This window comes from Bubalus bubalis, chromosome 17 (assembly GCF_019923935.1).
Source record: "Bubalus bubalis isolate 160015118507 breed Murrah chromosome 17, NDDB_SH_1, whole genome shotgun sequence".
Taxonomy (NCBI): Eukaryota; Metazoa; Chordata; class Mammalia; order Artiodactyla; family Bovidae; genus Bubalus; species Bubalus bubalis.
The window spans coordinates 28,127,633-28,145,639 of NC_059173.1; the positions used below are offsets into that span (position 1 = coordinate 28,127,633).

An 18,007-nucleotide genomic window follows, 5' to 3' on the forward strand; every position below is an offset into this window, starting at 1 on the left:
ATCTCCACACCCAGCCGCTGACCCAGGACTGGAAGTACCACACTAGAGGCTATGGACCGTTTCCCCACTGAGCCCTGGGCCCTGCCCTGCAAGTGTTCCTCCATGTTTACAAAGCAAGGTGTTCCAAAATAGGACCAAACAAATAAAACGAATGGCCGGACAATGAGGATTACTTCTCGTATGCATGATTTCCATTCATAACAAAGTGACAGCAAATTGCGTTACCTGGCTGGACTTGATGGCTAATTCTTGTCTCAACTGCTCTAAAGTGTCCGACGTGTCCTGGGCCCCTTCTTCCAGGCGTTTCGCCCCTCTATCGAATTCCTCCCTGCTGCTCTGGGCTGCCTGCAGAGCCACCTCCAAGACGATCTTCTCATTCTGCAGGGCCTGGATGGCGTCTTCTCTGGAGGCAGCTTCCCCCTGCAGCTCATCCAGCCTGGCCTGCAGCTCATCGTAGCGCACCTGCAGGTCCCCGAGGGACTGCTCCCTAGTCTGTAGAGTCTCCTGCGTTGAGGTGAACTGCTTCAACAGGTCCAGGTGCTCCTGCTGCAAAGCCTCCAGCTGCTGGTCTCGCTGATGCAAAGTCAACTTCACCTGGAAAAGAAGGAACCAAAGTCAATGTGACTGCTCTTGAACAAAAACACCGTGTGCTCCAAGAGTTTACTTTTTCCGTGCTCAGGTTTTAAACAATCTGGATGGATGCTCTGGAGGCAGCCTTCGGTGTAAAGCTGTGGCACAGAACATGAGTAGAGGATGGACAGACCAGTACAAATGAGCACCGTCAGGCCGGCCGTGGCACCGGGGCAGTGACGAGAGCCCCAGCAGGTGCTTGCCTGCTCCAGTTGCTGCTCCAGCACCGCCGCTGAGGCCACCATCTTTTGCAGCTGCTCCTTCTCATCTTCAAACTCCTCCAGCCTCCTCTGCAGGTCCTCCTCCACCATCGTCTTCGCCTCTTGAATCTGCACAAAGGCAGCTTCCTGGTCCAACATGTCAGCCTGGGCCCAGAAGAAAGAGCATTTCTTAAAAAGCAGGACTTGGACTTCCCTGGTGGCCCAGTGGTAAAGAATCCGCCTGCGAGTGTAGGGGACATAGGTTTGATCTCTAGGCCGGGAAGATTCCAGGAAGATCTTCCGGGCCCAGAGAAGGTTCCAGGAAGACGCCTCAGAGCAGCTGAGCCCGTGTGCCACAACTACTGAGGCTGTGCTCCAAAGCCCAGGAATTGCAACCACTGAAGCCAGTGCACCCTAGGGCCCGTGCCTCACAACACGAGAGGCCACGGCAACGAGAAGCCAGTGCACTGCAACAGAGAGCAGCCCCCACTGCCCGCAACCAGAGAAAGCCTACGTGCACCAAGGAAAACCCAGCACAGTCAAAATAAAGAAATAGTTTTTAAAAAGCAGGATAACCTGATGGCTACAGATTCAGCAGACAAACCAACCACCCTGGAGAGAAGCCCTGGTCTCCATCACCAACCTGTCCACGACCCACAGAGAGCCCAAAAGTGACAAGAGGGCAGAAAGCTGGTGCCCTCCCGCTGCCCATGAGACAGGCTAGCTGCTTAGTCCTCTACCCACAACTCCCCTGCTGATTCCTGGACCCGGTTGAAGAGAGAAGCAAGCAGTCCACTCAGTTTTAAGAACTGGGATAAAGTGATGAATGAAACCGCCATGACGACCACTTGTGTGAAGACAGGCTGTACAGCACATCCCCACTTTGGGGTGTGATACACGGCACACTCTCTTCCACAAGATTATTTCCTGAAGCCACTTGGTAAAACTAGAGATCAGGGCCAATGGGGCAAATACGGCATTCATCATGACTATGTAGATAAGACTGAACACACCTGGGTGTTTTCTTAGGGAAAAAAACATGAGCTTATAACTTAAAATCTTCTCAGTTCTTTGACACTGAGCCCTTGAAACATATATTTGACAAAAACATGACTGTCTTTTAACATCCACATCATCTGTGAGGACAAAGGTGCATGTGGGGAGACAGGGACCACCCTTGTAACAGGATGCCAACCTTCCAAGTGCTTCTAAAAGACCACTGATGTTCTCGGCATAAAACTGCCCTGAATACACTGCCAGGATGCCGCAGACCCTTATTACTTTTCCAACAAGCCTGTCAAGCAGGTATTATTACCCACATTTAATACAAAGAGAACAAAACCCAGAGAGGTTAAGCTATGAAGTCCAGGACCTCAGAGCTGACAAAGAGCACAGTTCAAAGCCTCTGCATCTCCTTCCCCGGGGATAATCCACGGAGATGGCTGAACACGGTTCTAACTACTCCTCGTGGCTGCTGGAGGGTGAAATGTTAATGTAGGCTGAGGGCTGAACTAGGCTGGCCCACATGGCAGCTCAGAGAAGGGCCACAGGTTACCACTAACAACTCAAGAGACAAGAGACGGGATGGGCATAGAGTGAACATGAGGGACAGAATCCTGAAACCTTAGATCACTGCAGATGGTTCAAAAAGGACATTTTAAAAGATATACGGACATATGTACATATGTAGTACCAATGTTCACATGTATGTGTGTGTATTGTTTTATTTTCTTGATCAACGTAAAGGAAAAATACCCAAACCCCAAGACCCAGAAGCAGATTGGCCCACCTCAATGCCCTGGAGCTGGGCGGCGATGCGCTCCTTCTCCTTGATGGACCTCTGCTGGGTTTCCGTCAGCTGGTGGGACAGGGACACGTTCTCAAGCTTCAGGTGCTCCAGAAGACCCGCCTGGCTCATCTGTCCAACCTTCAAAGAAAAACAACATAAAGTTTCAGGTTGCTAGACTTCAAACACAAGCCCAGCCCAGTCCAGTCCCTCACTCTGGTGGCCTCAGGGTCTCTGCACAGTGCTGGCACCCAGGAGGGCTGTTCCCCAGGACCCCTCCATGCGGGGCCTCGCTGCTGGCAGCCACTGTGACACTTGGGCCATCCAGCTTCTGTGTGCTTAAGAGGGGTTAGCCGGCAGCCCAGAACTCAGTGCTCATCACCCCATGACGGTGCGAGACGGGCACAATAGTTTCCACTGAAGCTGCATCTCTGAGCCCCTGAGGTGAGGGGCCTCATCTGGGCGGCAGGGACAGCCAGGAATCTAACCATCAAATGAACGGACCTATGGGGAGACATATCTTGGGCCCTGCCCTCTCAATGTCCGACTATCCTGGACATATCAGGCTGACCCTGGCCATTCCCAGGAAGAGGCACTGGCTATCCACTCAGTGTCTGACCCAGACCTTCAAGGACATCCCTTCCAGAGCCAATGTGAATGTTCCAAGACTTGTAAGGTGCCAGGTGCGGCCAGACGTTGTGAGCTTCAGGGTTTAAAATAGAAGGTGCCCAGAGCAAGGGAAAGCATAATTTGCCCGGATTTTATTTAAAGGTAACAAAAGAATAAAGACCACCCTGCATTCTCCTCTCGCCTGAGAATTCCTGGGACATATCTATGCTACTGGAAAAAGAGGGCAAAAACTTATTACACACTCTAATTAAGGAATACTGAACTTGGGTGCCAAAGGTATTTGAATAAAGCAGTTATGGTTCTCAAACTGCCATTCCCTTGGAATCTTCCATTTTTGTCTTCCAAATGCCATTTCTGACTTATGTCAGGACACATAAATCTGGCTTCTTTAAATGTTTTTATGCATCAAAAAATCCACAATAGCTTCAAAATTGCATTGACTTGCAATGATTTATTTCCACCTACACTTTATGTAAGCAAATGCTTATCCATACGGTCCTCTTTTTAAACAGCACATGTTGAATCACATTCTGTGCTACTGTTTTATAATTGTTTTCATTTAGCAATATATTGTGATAACTTTTTCTGATTAAGAATTAATTTTTGTGTTAGAAACTTATGAATGAAAATAAAAATTACCAGAAATGGTACTGCCAAAAAAACACATAAATTTTTGTATGTTTGTAGATTACAGATTTTTTTAAAAAGGAGTTTTTGGTGAAGTAAGTACTTCATATTCTCCACTTGAGAAATAAAGTTTCAATGTTTTGAACATTTTAACAAGTTAAATTACAATATTTAATCTGGACCAAAAAAAAAAGGGAGGTGATAAAACCCACAGCAAAATTCAAAGAGAAGACAGGCTGACCAAGGCACCTTCACAATTGGTCCAATTAGTCCAAACCCTGAGATTTGGGGCAAAGTGTATTATAGCAATTTGCCTACCACTCCCGAGTGCCTCCAGAGCACCCTGCAGACCTGGACCCATACCTGCTCCCACTGACGCAGAATCAAGTGCCAACACGCTTGCACCCTAACAACATGGAAAGACAGAGTGGGAAGTGTTTCCTTCGGGGTCTGGGAAATGAGTGTTTTCTGGAAGGATCAGGTGATCACGCAGCTGGAGGAAGGGGCAGCTCCGCTGGGAAGCAGCGTGTACCGTGCTCTCTGCATGTCAGAAACATGAGACAGGAGGTGGTGAAAGGTGAGAGAGCCAGGGTATAAGAGGTTCAGGACCCCAGCAGGCATGCATTTGATAGCTGGGTTCAGACACCAGGCGCCCCTCAGTGAGGGGATGGGATGGATTAGTCAGAGCCAGGAACACAAGATGTCCCAGAGAGGGGGACTTTAGAATTTAAAATGCTCTAGCAGAAGCTGTGTCAGAAGATCACAGAAGGCAGTGACTACACGTCATGGGGTGTGAGCTAGGCGGGTGGTCAGCAGATTTTAACAAAACCTCTCTGTGAAATATAAACTCAGAAGTCTTTTCAATATGGAGGAAAAGCAAGTGTTCCACGCGAGTCACGCAGTGTGGCCCTCTGGCCATGGTGGGGGCCGTACCTGGATGTGGGCCATCTCGCCTTGCAGCCTGACCCGGGCCTCCTGGGCCAGGGCGAGCTGCTGCTGGTACCACTGCCGGACACTCTGCAGGGACGCGATCTCGGCCTGGGATGCCTTCAGCTTGCTGGTGAGTGTGGCGCGCTCCAGCTGCACCTGCTGTAGCTGGCTCTGCAAGGCTGTCATCTGCTGCCGCAGGTCGTGCACTGAAACAGGCAAGCACAGCGCTCAGGCTGCTGCATGGCCTGGGAAGCCCGGCCTCCACAGAGAGCGGGGACCCGCTGGTTCTCCTTCTCTGCAGCAGCGACGTCTGAAGTGCAAGCGAGGGCACTTAACCCTGGAGCAGGGCCATCTAAGTTGGGGTCTGGTCACTTCTCATCAACTAATTAACACAAAACCTTGTTTTATATGTGCTTCTGTTGAAAGACACCTGACTTCACTTTCTGTGAATTCATTAACACTGAACTGACAGCCAACAGCACCCAACCTCTGCCTGGATGAAGCTTGTCTAGCGTAAGGATTTTCTCTGAAAAGCGCACCAAAACCATCCTGCACTTAGCAACACCAGACAGTGTTGGGGTTTACTGTAAATAGCAAAACCATCCCCAAAAGCACAAAAATAAACAAACAAAAAAATGGCACTAAATCGACCATAAAAGGGCACTTGGGGAACAAGAAGTGAGCTGGGAAAACTGAGCCTCGTACATCAGGCAACCCCCATGGTTCTCTGCTCTGCACCTGTCTGTAAACAACCGGAAAGAGCTCTGAGTAGATTCAATTCAGTGAGTCAGTGAATTCATAACTAGGGAATCTGCAAACAGGGAGAGCGACTGTGTGTCTGGGAGCTTTCTGGCTTGAGACTTTGGCCTGATGAAGTCTGTGAGTCATCAACAAACTCAGGAATGGTATCCACAAGAAACTCCACTGGTTTGCTGATATGGTCAACTCTTAACATGGACGATGGCAGGGGGAGCAGACAAGAAATCACAGCACAAACCCAAGTCGTAGTCCAAACAAAACCAGTCAAATATTTAAAAAATAAATTTCACCAAACACTTAAGAAAACACGTACAATTTTAAATTCTAAAAATTTAAAATGAAACAAAAAAAAATAACAGGATTCATGACCCCTAATCTTGGGAAATCCAACCTCTGCTCTTAAAATCCTTGAGAACAGATGTGCCTCAAAGTTCAGCATGGTAGGGCTTTAGGAAGGCAACTGGAGCATCCCCTACACCCCGAATCCCCCACCCAGCTGGCGCTGTACTGGGTGTGGGTCACTGTTGACCTGCTCTGGTCAGGTCAGACCTTGCAACCCGAGCACTACAGAACTTTTTGAACATTATATTAATAATTTTCTTAAGGGACTGGGTATCATAAAATGCCCAGAGACTAAAAACAGTCAGCTGTTATATTTCTCAGCTGGTGCTCCCCACCACTCCCCCCCGTCTCCAGTATCAGGATAAAGCTCTTGTGATAGCAGCTTGTCACTCTTTCTTTTCTGTCATAAGATCTGAAACCTAGTCTCACAAGTCTTACGACCAAGACTCCATGTGGGCAGACCTGGTCCCTCACAGCCACCCCGCCGAACCACTCCCCATCTCTCAGGATCCCAGACTTCAAGGATGAGGGTGTCATCTATCCAGGCTTCTGGAGGACCAGGATCTGGGCTGACACTCCCCTGGGCTCTGAGTGCCCTTCTCCCCATCCCCAACCCCCCACCCTTCTCCTGCCCGCAGTGCACAGGGAGATGCTGAGCCCACAGACCAGGTTCTTGGTGCCTGGACGTGTGTGGCTCATGGATTCTGGGAATGGAGTGTGCATCCCCAGGATGAGCAGAGAGCACGAGGGAAGGACCCCTTCACTTACCACTAAGGCTCCCAGGCTCCACTGTTTCATTTGTCTATCATTCCGAAGGGGGCTCCCCTAGGGACCCAGCTAGACCCAAAATCTGAACTTATGGAGGAAAAAGAAATATTTACTAGTCACTGGTCTCAGTGTTGCTTTTAAATATTCCAAACAGCGTCTGCAATGCTGGAATAACCAGGCCGGTCTAGCCCCCCAAGCAACAAACGACTAGGGAGGCAGAATGAGTGGAAACAATTACATCTAACCATTAAGGGTCCAAAGTCCATTTCTAAGACCTAAGCCACCCTTTGACGCGCATGCAAAAACATGCAGAATTCCACAAGTTCAACCAAAGATAACACTCCATTAGGCAAGTGGACACTTCATGTACAAATTAGAAGGGACAATAACCCCTCAGCACATTGATGGGACAGTAGGTCAGTCCCCAGAGAAGACAGGGAGAAGGGGATGACAGAGGATGAGACAGTTGGATGGTATCACCAACTCAATGGACATGAGTGTGAGCAAGCTCTGGGAGATGGTGAAGGACAGGGCAGCCTGGCGTGCTGCAGTCCATGCGGTCACAAAGAGTCAGACACAACTGAGCAACTGAACAACAACTGGAGCAGATGAGACGAAACCTCCAGGGGCACAGCCCCTGGGCACCTGCATACAACTAAGGGGCAGACGCAGGACTGCTCACCTGTGTTGTCCTTACTGAGGATGCTTCTCTGCATCTCCTCCACTTTGGCCATTAGTCTCTGATATTGCTCCTCTGCCACCTGCAGGTCACTGTTGGAGGATGCCAGGCTGGCATTCTTGGCTTCCAGCATGTTCTGCAGGTCAGTCATTGCCTGCTCGAGGTCCCAGCAGGACTGCTTCAAGGTGTCCACCTCTGAACTGAGTGAGTCTTGCCTCTGCTGGCTGCTGTGGCTGTGCTCCAGCTGCGCCTGCAGCCTCGTGTGCAGAGCGGCCAGCTGCGCCTGCAGCTCGGCCTTTTCTTTAAGTGCCTGGAGAGACCCACAGACAGCCATGCTGACTCTTGGAAAAGTAAGTCACTTCCGCCCTGCCTAATAAGAGGGCTGCCAAAACTCAGCCAGTGAGACAAAGAAAGGTGTCCAACAGGTGGCCTTTACAGGAAAGCACCACATTGTACAAAATATTCAGGAACTCCAGCATTACAGCTATCCCCAAAGAAGGGGTTTCTCCAACCAGGCCCTGCAGGCAGGTAGGTGGGGTGAAGACAGAATGTGCTTGTTTTCTGCATGGCGGCACCTGAGCGGGCCAGCATGGGGGGAAGGCTCTGCGATCACCTTCTCACCCACAAGGATGTTGGAAAACATGTTTGTTCAAAAAAGAAAAAAGCTCACAAGCGTGTACACACACACACACACACACACACACACACACACACACACAGAATACCTGAGAGCTCAGGGATCTCTAATAGATGAAGAGAGCAGCCAGATACAAGTTTGGGAAAAACCAAACCCACAGAACACATCAGCTGGGAAAGGGCACCATTCCATGAGGCCTTGAGGGCTGCAGCCAGGGGCACAGAGCAGCCTGAGGCACCATCTGTGCTAGGTGGCAGGACCACAGGGACCCCTGTCTGATGGACACAGCAGGAAGTGACAGGAAAGGTGGTGCCAGCAGAAGGCCCAGGCACCTGGAGCACCAGAGAAGAGACAGGGAGCAAAGGGCACAGTTCCAGCCCTTCAGCATCTCTCACACACCCTAAAGTCAGCCTATTAGGACGTGGATGTACAGCAATTTCAAAATGCAAAAAGGAGCAGACAGCTGTACATCAACATACAATAGGAGAAAAACAACCTTGCGAAGACAAACAGATACAACAAACAGAAGAACAAATACCCAAAGAAAAGAAGCTAACTGAGCAGATGCAATAAAATTTTATAGGAAGTATAATCAGTGTCTTCACAGAAATGCCAGCAAGTTTTGCACCTGTAACAATCCACAAAGATCTTGGCTTGGACACAGCTGAAGAGCAAATCAAATTCCAGGAGGATCAGTTCAGTTCAATCACTCAGTTGTGTCCAACTCTTTGTGATCTGATGGACTATGGCACATCAGGCTTCCCTGTCCATCACCAACCTCCAGAGATTGCTCAAACTCATGTCTATTGAGTCAATGATGCCATCCAACCATCTCATCCATCCTCTGTCGTCCCCTTCTCCTCCTGCCATCAATCTTTCCTAGCATCAGGGTCTTTTCCAGTGAGTCAGTTATTCACATCAGGTGGCCAAAATACTGGGGCTTCAGCTTCTGCATCAGTCCTTCCAATGAATACTCAGGACTGATTTCCTTTAGGATGGACTGATTTGATCTCCTTACAGTCCAAGGGCCTCTCAAGAGTCTTCAACACAACAGTTCAAAAGCATCAGTTCTTCGGCACTCAGCTTTCTTTATAGTCTAACTCTCACCTCCATACATGACTACTAGAAAAACCATAGCTTTGACTAGATGGACCTTTGTTGGTAAAGTAATGTCTCTGCTTTTTAATATGCTGTCTAGGTGGGGTCATAGCTTTTCTTCCAAGGAGCAAGTGTCTTTTAATTTCAAGGCTGCAGTCACCATCTGCAGTGATTTGGGAGTCCAAGAAAACAAAGTCTATCACTGTTACCATTGTTTTCCCATCTATTTGCTGTGAAGCGATGGGACCAGATGCCATGATCTTAGTTTTCTGAATGTTGAGGTTTAAGGCAGCTTTTCCACTCTCCTCTTTCACTTTCATCAAGAGGCTCTTTAGTTCCTCTTTGCTTTCTGCCATAAGGGTGGTGTCATTTGCATATTTGAGGTTATTGATATTTCTCCTGGCAATCTTGATTCCAGCTTGTGCTTCATCCAGCCCGGCATTTTGCACGATGTACTCTGCATATAAGTTAAATAAGCAGGGTGACAATATACAGCCTTGATGTACTCCTTTCTCAATTTGGAACCAGTCAATTGTTCCATGTCTGATTCTAACTGCTGCTTCTTAACCTGAGTACAGATTTCTCAGGAGGCAGGTAAGGTGGTCTGGTATTCATTCCCATCTCCTGAAGAATTTTCCACAGTTTGTTGTGATCCACAGTTAAAGGTTTTGGTGTAGTCAATAAAGCAGAAGTAGATGTTTTTCTGGAACTCTCTTGCTTTTTCGATGATCCAACAGATGTTGGCAATTTGATCTCTGGCTCCTCTGCCTTTTCTAAATCCAGCTTGAACATATGGAAGATCTCAATTCATGTACTGGCGAAGACTTGCTTGGAGTATTTTGAGCATTACTTTGCTAGCGGGGGAGATAAGTGCCATGAAATTAAAAGACGCTTACTCCTTGGAAGGAAAGTTATGACCAACTTAGACAGCATATTCAAAAGCAGAGACATTACCTTGCCAGCAAAGGTATGTCTAGTCAAGGCTATGGTTTTCCCAGTAGTCATGTATAGATGTGAGAGCTGGACTGTGAAGAAAGCTGAGTGCTGAAGAATTGATGCTTTTGAACTATGGTGTTGGAGAAGACTCTTGAGAGTCCCTTGGACTGCAAGGAGATCCAACCAGTCCATTCTGAAGGAGATCAGCCCTGGGACTTCTTTGGAGGGAATGATGCTGAAAGCTAAAACTCCAGTACTTTGGCCACCTCGTGCAAAGAGTTGACTCATTGGAAAAGACTCTGATGCTGGGAAGGATTGGGGGCAGGAGGAGAAGGGGACGACAGAGGATGAGGTGGCTGGATGGCATCACTGACTCGATGGATGTGAGTCTGAGTGAACTCCGGGAGTTGGTGATGGACAGGGAGGCCTGGCGTGCTGCAATTCATGGGGTCGCAAAGAGTCAGACATGACTGAACAACTGAACCGAACTGAGATGAGTGCAATTGTGTGGTCATTTGAACATTCTTTGGCATTGCTTTTCTTTGGGATTGGAATGAAAATTGATCTTTTCCAGTCCTGTGGCCACTGCTGAGTTCCCCATATTTGCTGGCATATCGAGTGCAGCACTTTCACACCATCATCTTTTAGGATTTGAAATAGCTCAGCTGGAATTCCATAACCTCCACTAGCTTTGTTTGTAGTGATGCTTCCGAAGGCCCACTTGACGTCACATTCCAGGATGTCTGGCTCTAGGTGAGTGATCATACCATCATGGTTATCTGGGTCATAAAGATCTTTTTTGTATAGTTCTTCTGTGTAATCTTGCCACCTCTTCTTAGTATCTTCTGCTTCTGTTAGGTCCATACTGTTTCTGTCCTTTATTGTGCCCATCTTTACATGAAATGTTCCCTTGGTATCTCTAATTTTCTTGAAGAGATCTCTAGTCTTTCCCATTCTATTGTTTTCCTCTATTTCTTTGCACTGATCACTTAGGAAGGCTTTCTTTTCTCTCCTTGCTATTCTTTGGAACTCTGCATTCAAATGGGTGTATCTTTCCTTTTCTCCTTTGCCTTTAGCTTCTCTTTTCTCAGCTTTGTGTAAGGCCTCCTCAGACAACCATTTTGCCTTCTTGCATTTCTTTTTCTTGGCGATGGCCTTGATCACTGCTTCCTGTACAATGTCTCGAATCTCCATCCCTAGTTCTTCAGGCACTCTGTCTACTTGTCACTTGAATCTATTTGTCACTTCCACTGTATAATTGTGAGGGATTTGATTTAGGTCATACCTGAATGGTCTAGTGGTTTTCCCTACTTTCTTCAATTTAAGACTAAATTTTGCAATAAGGAGTTCATGATCTGAGCCACAGTCAGCTCCTAGTCTTCTTTTTGCTGACTGTATAGAGTTTCTCCATCCTTGGCTGCAAAGAACATAGTCAATCTGATTTTGGTATTGACCATGTGGTGATGTCCATGTGTAGAGTCTTCTCTTACGTTGTTGGAAGACGGTGTTTGCTATGACCAGTGCATTGTCTTGGCAAAACTCTGTTAGCCTTTGCCCTGCTTAATTTTGTACTCCAAGGCCAAACTTGCCTGTTACTCCAGGTATCTCTCATGTTCCATAGGAGGACAAAGTGAAAACAGTGTACAACCAAAAGGAACCTTGAAACCTCAGTAATCAGCTCTTCAGTCTGGAGTTTATACAGCAGAGCAAGCGTTCTAGCGTGGGTGCCCTCCCCACATCCCCACAGCACAGGTTACTGAGGGGACAGCCCCCACCCCCTACCCCACTGCCTTGACCAGACACCTCCCCAGGGTCTTGCCGTCTTCCTGCCAAGTGCAGAGGGTCAAAGGCAGCTGAACTGATTTACTCTGATAATTGATAGGAATGCTAAGAATTAAGGGATGGAAAATGATTTTTCAGGCATATGCTAACCAGATAAAGCAAAATTCGTATCAGAAAAACCAAAAACTACTAAAGGGACAAAGATGACAATTTCACTGAGCCAGAAAGAGGTGAAATCCACTCCAAAGATTGAACTGTTATGGACTGTTGGGTCTCTAATAGCAGAGCTAGGAGGTATCCAAGGCAGATCCTGACAGAGATACAGGGAGAAGCCCCACAGTCAGTGGGAAACGAGCATACCTGTTTCCAAGGCTGACAAATAGAACAGAGAAAAATAAATGGTTACAGAGGAAAAGGCTGCTAATGATGATAAAGCTTCTTCTTAAAGACATGTGTAAAACTTGGTGTGTAGTGAATAGGAAATTGCACATTCTTTCCAAAGACATGGCACATTAACACATCCATCAAATTTCAATTACCTGACTAGCTTCTAATGATAAAGCTTCCAGCTGTCCTTCGAGTCTCATTTTTTCTTTAAGAACCTGTAACATTTCATCATGAGTTTCAGCAACAGAGCTTTCCAGGGACACACTAGAGGATAAAGACAAAAGGATCAGGTGGTGGGCAAATAATTGATCGTTATCTTCCTTTATGCTGTCCATACTCTCCAGATTTCACACCCCTCTGGCTACTCTCCCCTAATTAAAAAAAATTTTTTTTCATTGTGGTATAGGCTTCTCTCTAGTTGTAGCACTTGGGCTTAGTTGGCCTGAGGCACATGTGACCTTAGTTCCCTGCCAGGGATCAAACCTGTATCCCCTGCTTTGGAAGATGAATTCTTAACCATCTTTTCTAATTTTTAAAATTAGGTCAAGTCCTTAGGTTTAAGCCCTTTCCCTAATTTTTTTTAAAAAAAACAGGTAAGTAAAAAGATTTAAGTAGACAGTTAAAGCTCAAACTCTCGCCCACAGTAGGGCCTTTACAGCCAGCACAGGGCCAGAACACCTTTATGGAGACGTGAGTCCATGTCACATCAATGCAACAAATCCTGGAAAGCAGAATACCTTAACGTTGCAGGTGAGCACTCATCAGACACAGTTTCTTTTCTAACAAAGGAACAGAGAGTGTATAAATCAAATGTTAAGGAGTGAGTGTGGAACTCTGAGGGGAAGGTGGTGTCTCGTGGGCTCCAGCGTCACCCACCTGCTGCAGATGCTATTGGTCCGGCTTCGTGTCTCCCCGTTGACCTCCTGCCTCTGCTCTTGGTGCTCGGCTGCTGCAGCCTGCAGGACATCTGAGATGGAGGGGAACTGGCCCAGGGCTCCAACTGCGATCTCCCTGCCACTGACCACATAGGGGGCCTCACGCGTGCCCCCCATGTTCGCTGGGATGCCTGGTGTCCCGCGAGCGGAGACGCTGCTGTAGGAGGAGCTATCGCTCTCCGTCCCGTCAGCCTCGGACACGTTGTCTCCAGTCAGGGATGCATTCTCCAGGCGGTCGTCGGCCTCGGGGCACAGGCTGACCTCAGACACCACTGATGTCCCGCTGCCTCGGTTCTGCTTCAGGGAGCCCCTGGTAGAGTCCGGAGCTGGAACATTTCCACCAGAATTCCGAGCGTCTGAATCTTCAGTTCTGTAATCAGCCAGAGACCGAATTTTGCTTGATTTGGAACTTTTTTTCTCCTTAGGATGTGCCAGGAGCCCTAAGCTGCCCACCTTCGGCCCCCGAGGGACACTGGTGCGCAGGAAGGAATATTCTTTTGTCATAGCCACGGCACTGGCCCTCGGTAAGGTTTCTGGGTTCAACATGAGTTCAGGATCAAGTGTGCTAAAAAGTCTCGTTTTAGTTACAGGTTGACTGGACTGAGGAGGAAAAAAAAGTACAAAAATTATGTTTAAAATTGACAAGCAGCATTCAAAAATCGCCACCCAGAAAGGCCATACCGATTACATAAACAGAGCACCCTCCCGCCATGCTCCCACGTCACGGGCCTTCCATTCTTAACCTCACTCCTCCATGTCCATCCCAGGGAAAGTCCAAGCACAGGCCTGTCATGACTGTGACTTGATGACATTTTAAAACACCTACTAGAACAAGTCCTTCCTCATCACACCTCCTTCACAAAATTTCCCTGCCTATTCTCTCATGTTTATCTTTTAGATAAACCTTTAAATTTTTCAAGTTAAAGTATTAGTCCTGTTGAATTAGAATTACCATACATTTATAATTACTTACGGGATAATGAGCATTTTCCCTCTATTTATTCACATCTATTTGCATGATCCTCGACAGAGAAACTTATGTAGTGTTTTATCTAGATTCTAAACCATTTTTGTTGCCATTTGATACTTAGAAGTTATTTTGTTGATACTGTAAATATTACTTTTTTCCCTCTAATTTTATAACTGGTCATACGAGGATAACTACTTTTCGTATCTGTATTTCAAACTGACAATTTCTGAACCCCAGTTATTTTATAATATTTTTATAAATTTATAATAATAGCAATTCTCAGTTAATTCATCAGCATTTTTCTAAGGTGTTACCAACACCTGCGAATAACAATGTCATTTCTCTTTTTCTTTTTAAAATAATTTTGTTTCTATTTTTTGCTGCACTGGGTCTTTGTTGCTGCACAGGCTTTTCTCTAGTTGAGGCAAGCAGAGACTACTCACTGGTTGCGGTACATGGGTTTCTCATTGTGATGGCTTCCCTTGCTGCTGAACACAGGCTCTAGGGCACGTGGGCTTCAGCAGGTGCAGCATGTGGGCTCAGGAGTTGCAGCTCCTGGGCTCTAGGGCATGAGCTCAATAGTTGTGGCACATGGGCTTAGTTGCTCCACGGCACGTAGGATCTTCCTAGACCAGGGATCGAACCCATGTCTCCCACACTGGCAGGCAGATTCTTCACCACTGAGCACCAGGGAAGCCCTTTCCTATTTTTTAATACTTATATGTCTAATTTCTTTTTCTTATATCATTGTGTTAGCTAGAACTTCCCAACTTGCCTTGAATGAAGCTGAGGATGTGAGAAGATGACATTCCTTGATGCTAAATCAACATGACTTTCTTTTACAAATTAATGTTCAGTTCATGTTATTCTATAAAGTCAGTGCAGTCCCAAAGTGGTGAGGGACAAGGTGGGTGAGGAGCATCTCAGAACGATGCTACGACACAGCAGCAAGGATAAGTGAGTCGGAGCAGTGAGGAAGAGTAAGGGATGTGGGGCGACAGACTGACCGGGCCTCCCAGACAGATACACACACTATAAAGCTGCCATAATTAGAGCCACAGAGACCAAGAAAAGCAGCAGACGGACTGATGACACAGAACACAGCCCAAGAACTGGCCCAAGTATTGGTGGCGTCTATAGATATTAAGGGAGAACGCCAGAAAGGGAACAGACAGACTACAAAATAAGCAGCCTTGAGATAATTGACCAGCAGTCCACAAAGAGGCTCATTCCTACCTCTCGCCTCCATCCAAGCAAGTGGATTATATCTACATAATAAAATAAAAAACACAACTTATGAAAAATTTTTACATTATCTCTTACTTTTAGTATAAAAAGAAAAGAGATGAATTTATATCCTTCAAATGGGAAGATCTTAAATATGATATAAACCCTAAAAGAAGTAACAGTGAAGACTGAAAGTTCTGAATGTAAACATTCAAATCCAACATGCAGGGTCTTCCCTGGTGGTCCAGAGGTTAGGACTCTGAGCTTCCACTGAAGGGGGCTCAGGTTCAATCCCTTAAGATCCTGTCAGCCGAGTAGCAAAGCCAAAATGAACAAAAACAAAAAGCTGATGTGCAGCAAAAAATATACCAGAAAAGTAGTCACGGAAAATTAAGAAAAAATCATTTGCAAAAATACTAAAAGGGAATAATTTCCTCATATATAGTACCAACACAGCAAAAAGACAAACTGAAAAACAGACAAAAGCTGACAAAGACACTCAGACACTCAATATGTAAAAAGGTGCTTATTGTTCAGTTCAGTTGCTCAGTTGTGTCTGACTCTTTGTGACCCTATGAACTGCAGCACGCCAGGCCTCCCTGTCCATCACCAACTCCCGGAGTTCACTCAGACTCACGTCCATCGAGTCAGTGATGCCATCCAGACACCTCATCCTCTGTCGTCCCCTTCTCCTACTGCCCCCAATCCCTCCCAGCATCAGAGTCTTTTCCAATGAGTCAGCTCTTCGCATGAGGTGGCCAAAGTACTGGAGTTTCAGCTTTAGCATCATTCCTTCCAAAGAAATCCCAGGGCTGATCTCCTTATTGTTAGGAAGTACTTTTTTTCTCAGCTATCTGAGAACAAAGATTCAATTTTTATTATTTCTAATGCTCCCAAATATGAGAAGTCTAGCAGTCTTACAGACTGCTAAATGGAATGTAAACCAGTCCTTATCAACTAACAAATACATAAAACCTTTTACCCAATACTTTAAGTTAAGGATTTACCCACAAAAGTATACCAAGACACAAAACATTCACTGCAGCATTGTTTTCAATTTCAAAAAATTAGAAACAACCTAAAATGTTGATCACTTCGGGCTGGTTAATGCAATGCTGGTATGTGCGCACAGTTACAAAGGGTGAGGAGGGTCTCTACTGCGCCGAGGCAGGACAGGTGCGTGAGAAAGGTCGCGTGAAGAGCAAAGAGCAGCACAGAGAAGGTGCTCCCCCTGTGCACAATCTTCGCCTCTACATGAAAGACCTGTGCGGTGATGCTCTCAAAGTTTTTACCGGACTACAAAACAGGGGGACTTTCACTCATCCTCTCTAGCCTTTAGACATAAGTATGAACTACATTCCTAAAGAAGTATCTTTTTATTCTTAGTTTGGGCTTCCCTGGTGGCTCAGATGGTAAAGAATCCTCCTGCAATGCGGGAGACCTGGATTTGATCCCTGGGTTGGGAAGATCCCCTGGAGGAGGACATGGCAACCCACACCAGTATTCTTGCCTGGGGAATCCCCATGAACATGGGGTAGGAAGAGTCAGAAATGACTGATCGACTAAGCACTAAGCACATTCTTGGTTTAACTGTTTTTGCTTGCTTGTTTTGTTTTTTAATTTGCTGCATTGGGTCTTTCTTAGTGGCACGAGATCTTTGGTCACATCCTGTGGGAGTTTTGTTGCAGTCCACAGACTCTCTAGCTGTGATACGTGGGCTCCAGAGCATGTGGGCTCTGTAGTTGCAGCTTGCGGGCTTAGTTGCCTGAAAGAACGTGGGATCTTAGTTGCCTGAACAGGGATCAAACCTACGTCCTCTGCATTGCAAGGTGGATTCTTAACCATTGGACCACCAGGGAAGTCCCATGTACATATAATTTTTAAAGATGAGAACTGATGTTAAATTTCACCCTGAACTCCTGACACATTAATTGCCTAATGCTGGATGACCCAGACAGAGCTTGGACTTGCGGTGCAAACCTGAGAGGCAGGCTGTGGACAGGACGGGGCATATGTACACTGGCTGGTCTGTATCTTGGTTCCACCACTTTACTGCTTAGTGACCTTTGGCAAGTTCTCTACCTGACTGAGTCTCATCTGTGGGGAAATTAACATTGCCTGGTGCACATAACTCCTGACTACTGACTGTCACTGTAAGGTTTTCTGACAGGCCATCTGGATAGATGCCTGAATGCCCCTGACCGGGTGGGAGCCTCAGTCAGTTCAGAGCCTGGTGCTGGCTCTTCCAGTCTGTTTACATTGGCTTCGGAGCAGTGACACTCGAAAAGCCAAGATCCTTTCTTGGGAAAACAAACGGCCAACCCTGATAAGGACTCGTCACAACTAAATCATTCACTGAAAGTGTTTTATTTTTTTAAAGCATGTTTTTTTTAGTTCATTTAGTTTCAAATTCCTTTAATTTGAAATTTCTCAAGTTCACGATAAACTTGGATTAAGACTGAAGTGAACCTTCACACACTCCTTTCCTAGAGTCACTTGACTGATTAAAAATACTATTTTCATTAGTATTCTAATGAGGGTTTCATACCTGAATAAAACTGATTTTAGCAAAGCTTATGCACATACTTTGGAGAAGGAAATGGTAATCCACTCCAGTATTTTTGCCTTGAGAATCCTATGGACAGAGGAGTCCATGTGATCGTGAAGAGTTGGACATGACTGAG

At 46.5% G+C, this 18,007-nt stretch overlaps 1 protein-coding gene across 6 annotated transcripts in view; it reads right to left on the minus strand.

Moving 5' to 3' along the window:
• Positions 1 to 18,007, minus strand: part of GOLGA3 (golgin A3) — a 46,704-nt gene that overhangs the window by 16,678 nt on the left and 12,019 nt on the right. For 4 of the 6 annotated variants that reach the window (XM_025267902.3, XM_025267900.3, XM_025267901.3 and 1 more), the window contains exons 5-12: positions 13,068 to 13,726; positions 12,929 to 12,970; positions 12,344 to 12,455; positions 7,355 to 7,661; positions 4,807 to 5,009; positions 2,620 to 2,757; positions 834 to 995; positions 226 to 594 (exon numbers count right to left, since the gene is read on the minus strand). In XM_025267902.3, the coding sequence (XP_025123687.3) occupies positions 226 to 594; positions 834 to 995; positions 2,620 to 2,757; positions 4,807 to 5,009; positions 7,355 to 7,661; positions 12,344 to 12,455; positions 12,929 to 12,970; positions 13,068 to 13,726 (1,992 nt within the window). The remainder of the gene's footprint in view (positions 1 to 225; positions 595 to 833; positions 996 to 2,619; positions 2,758 to 4,806; positions 5,010 to 7,354; positions 7,662 to 12,343; positions 12,456 to 12,928; positions 12,971 to 13,067; positions 13,727 to 18,007) is intronic. The other 2 variants (XM_044930335.2, XM_044930333.2) reach the window with 1 other exon arrangement.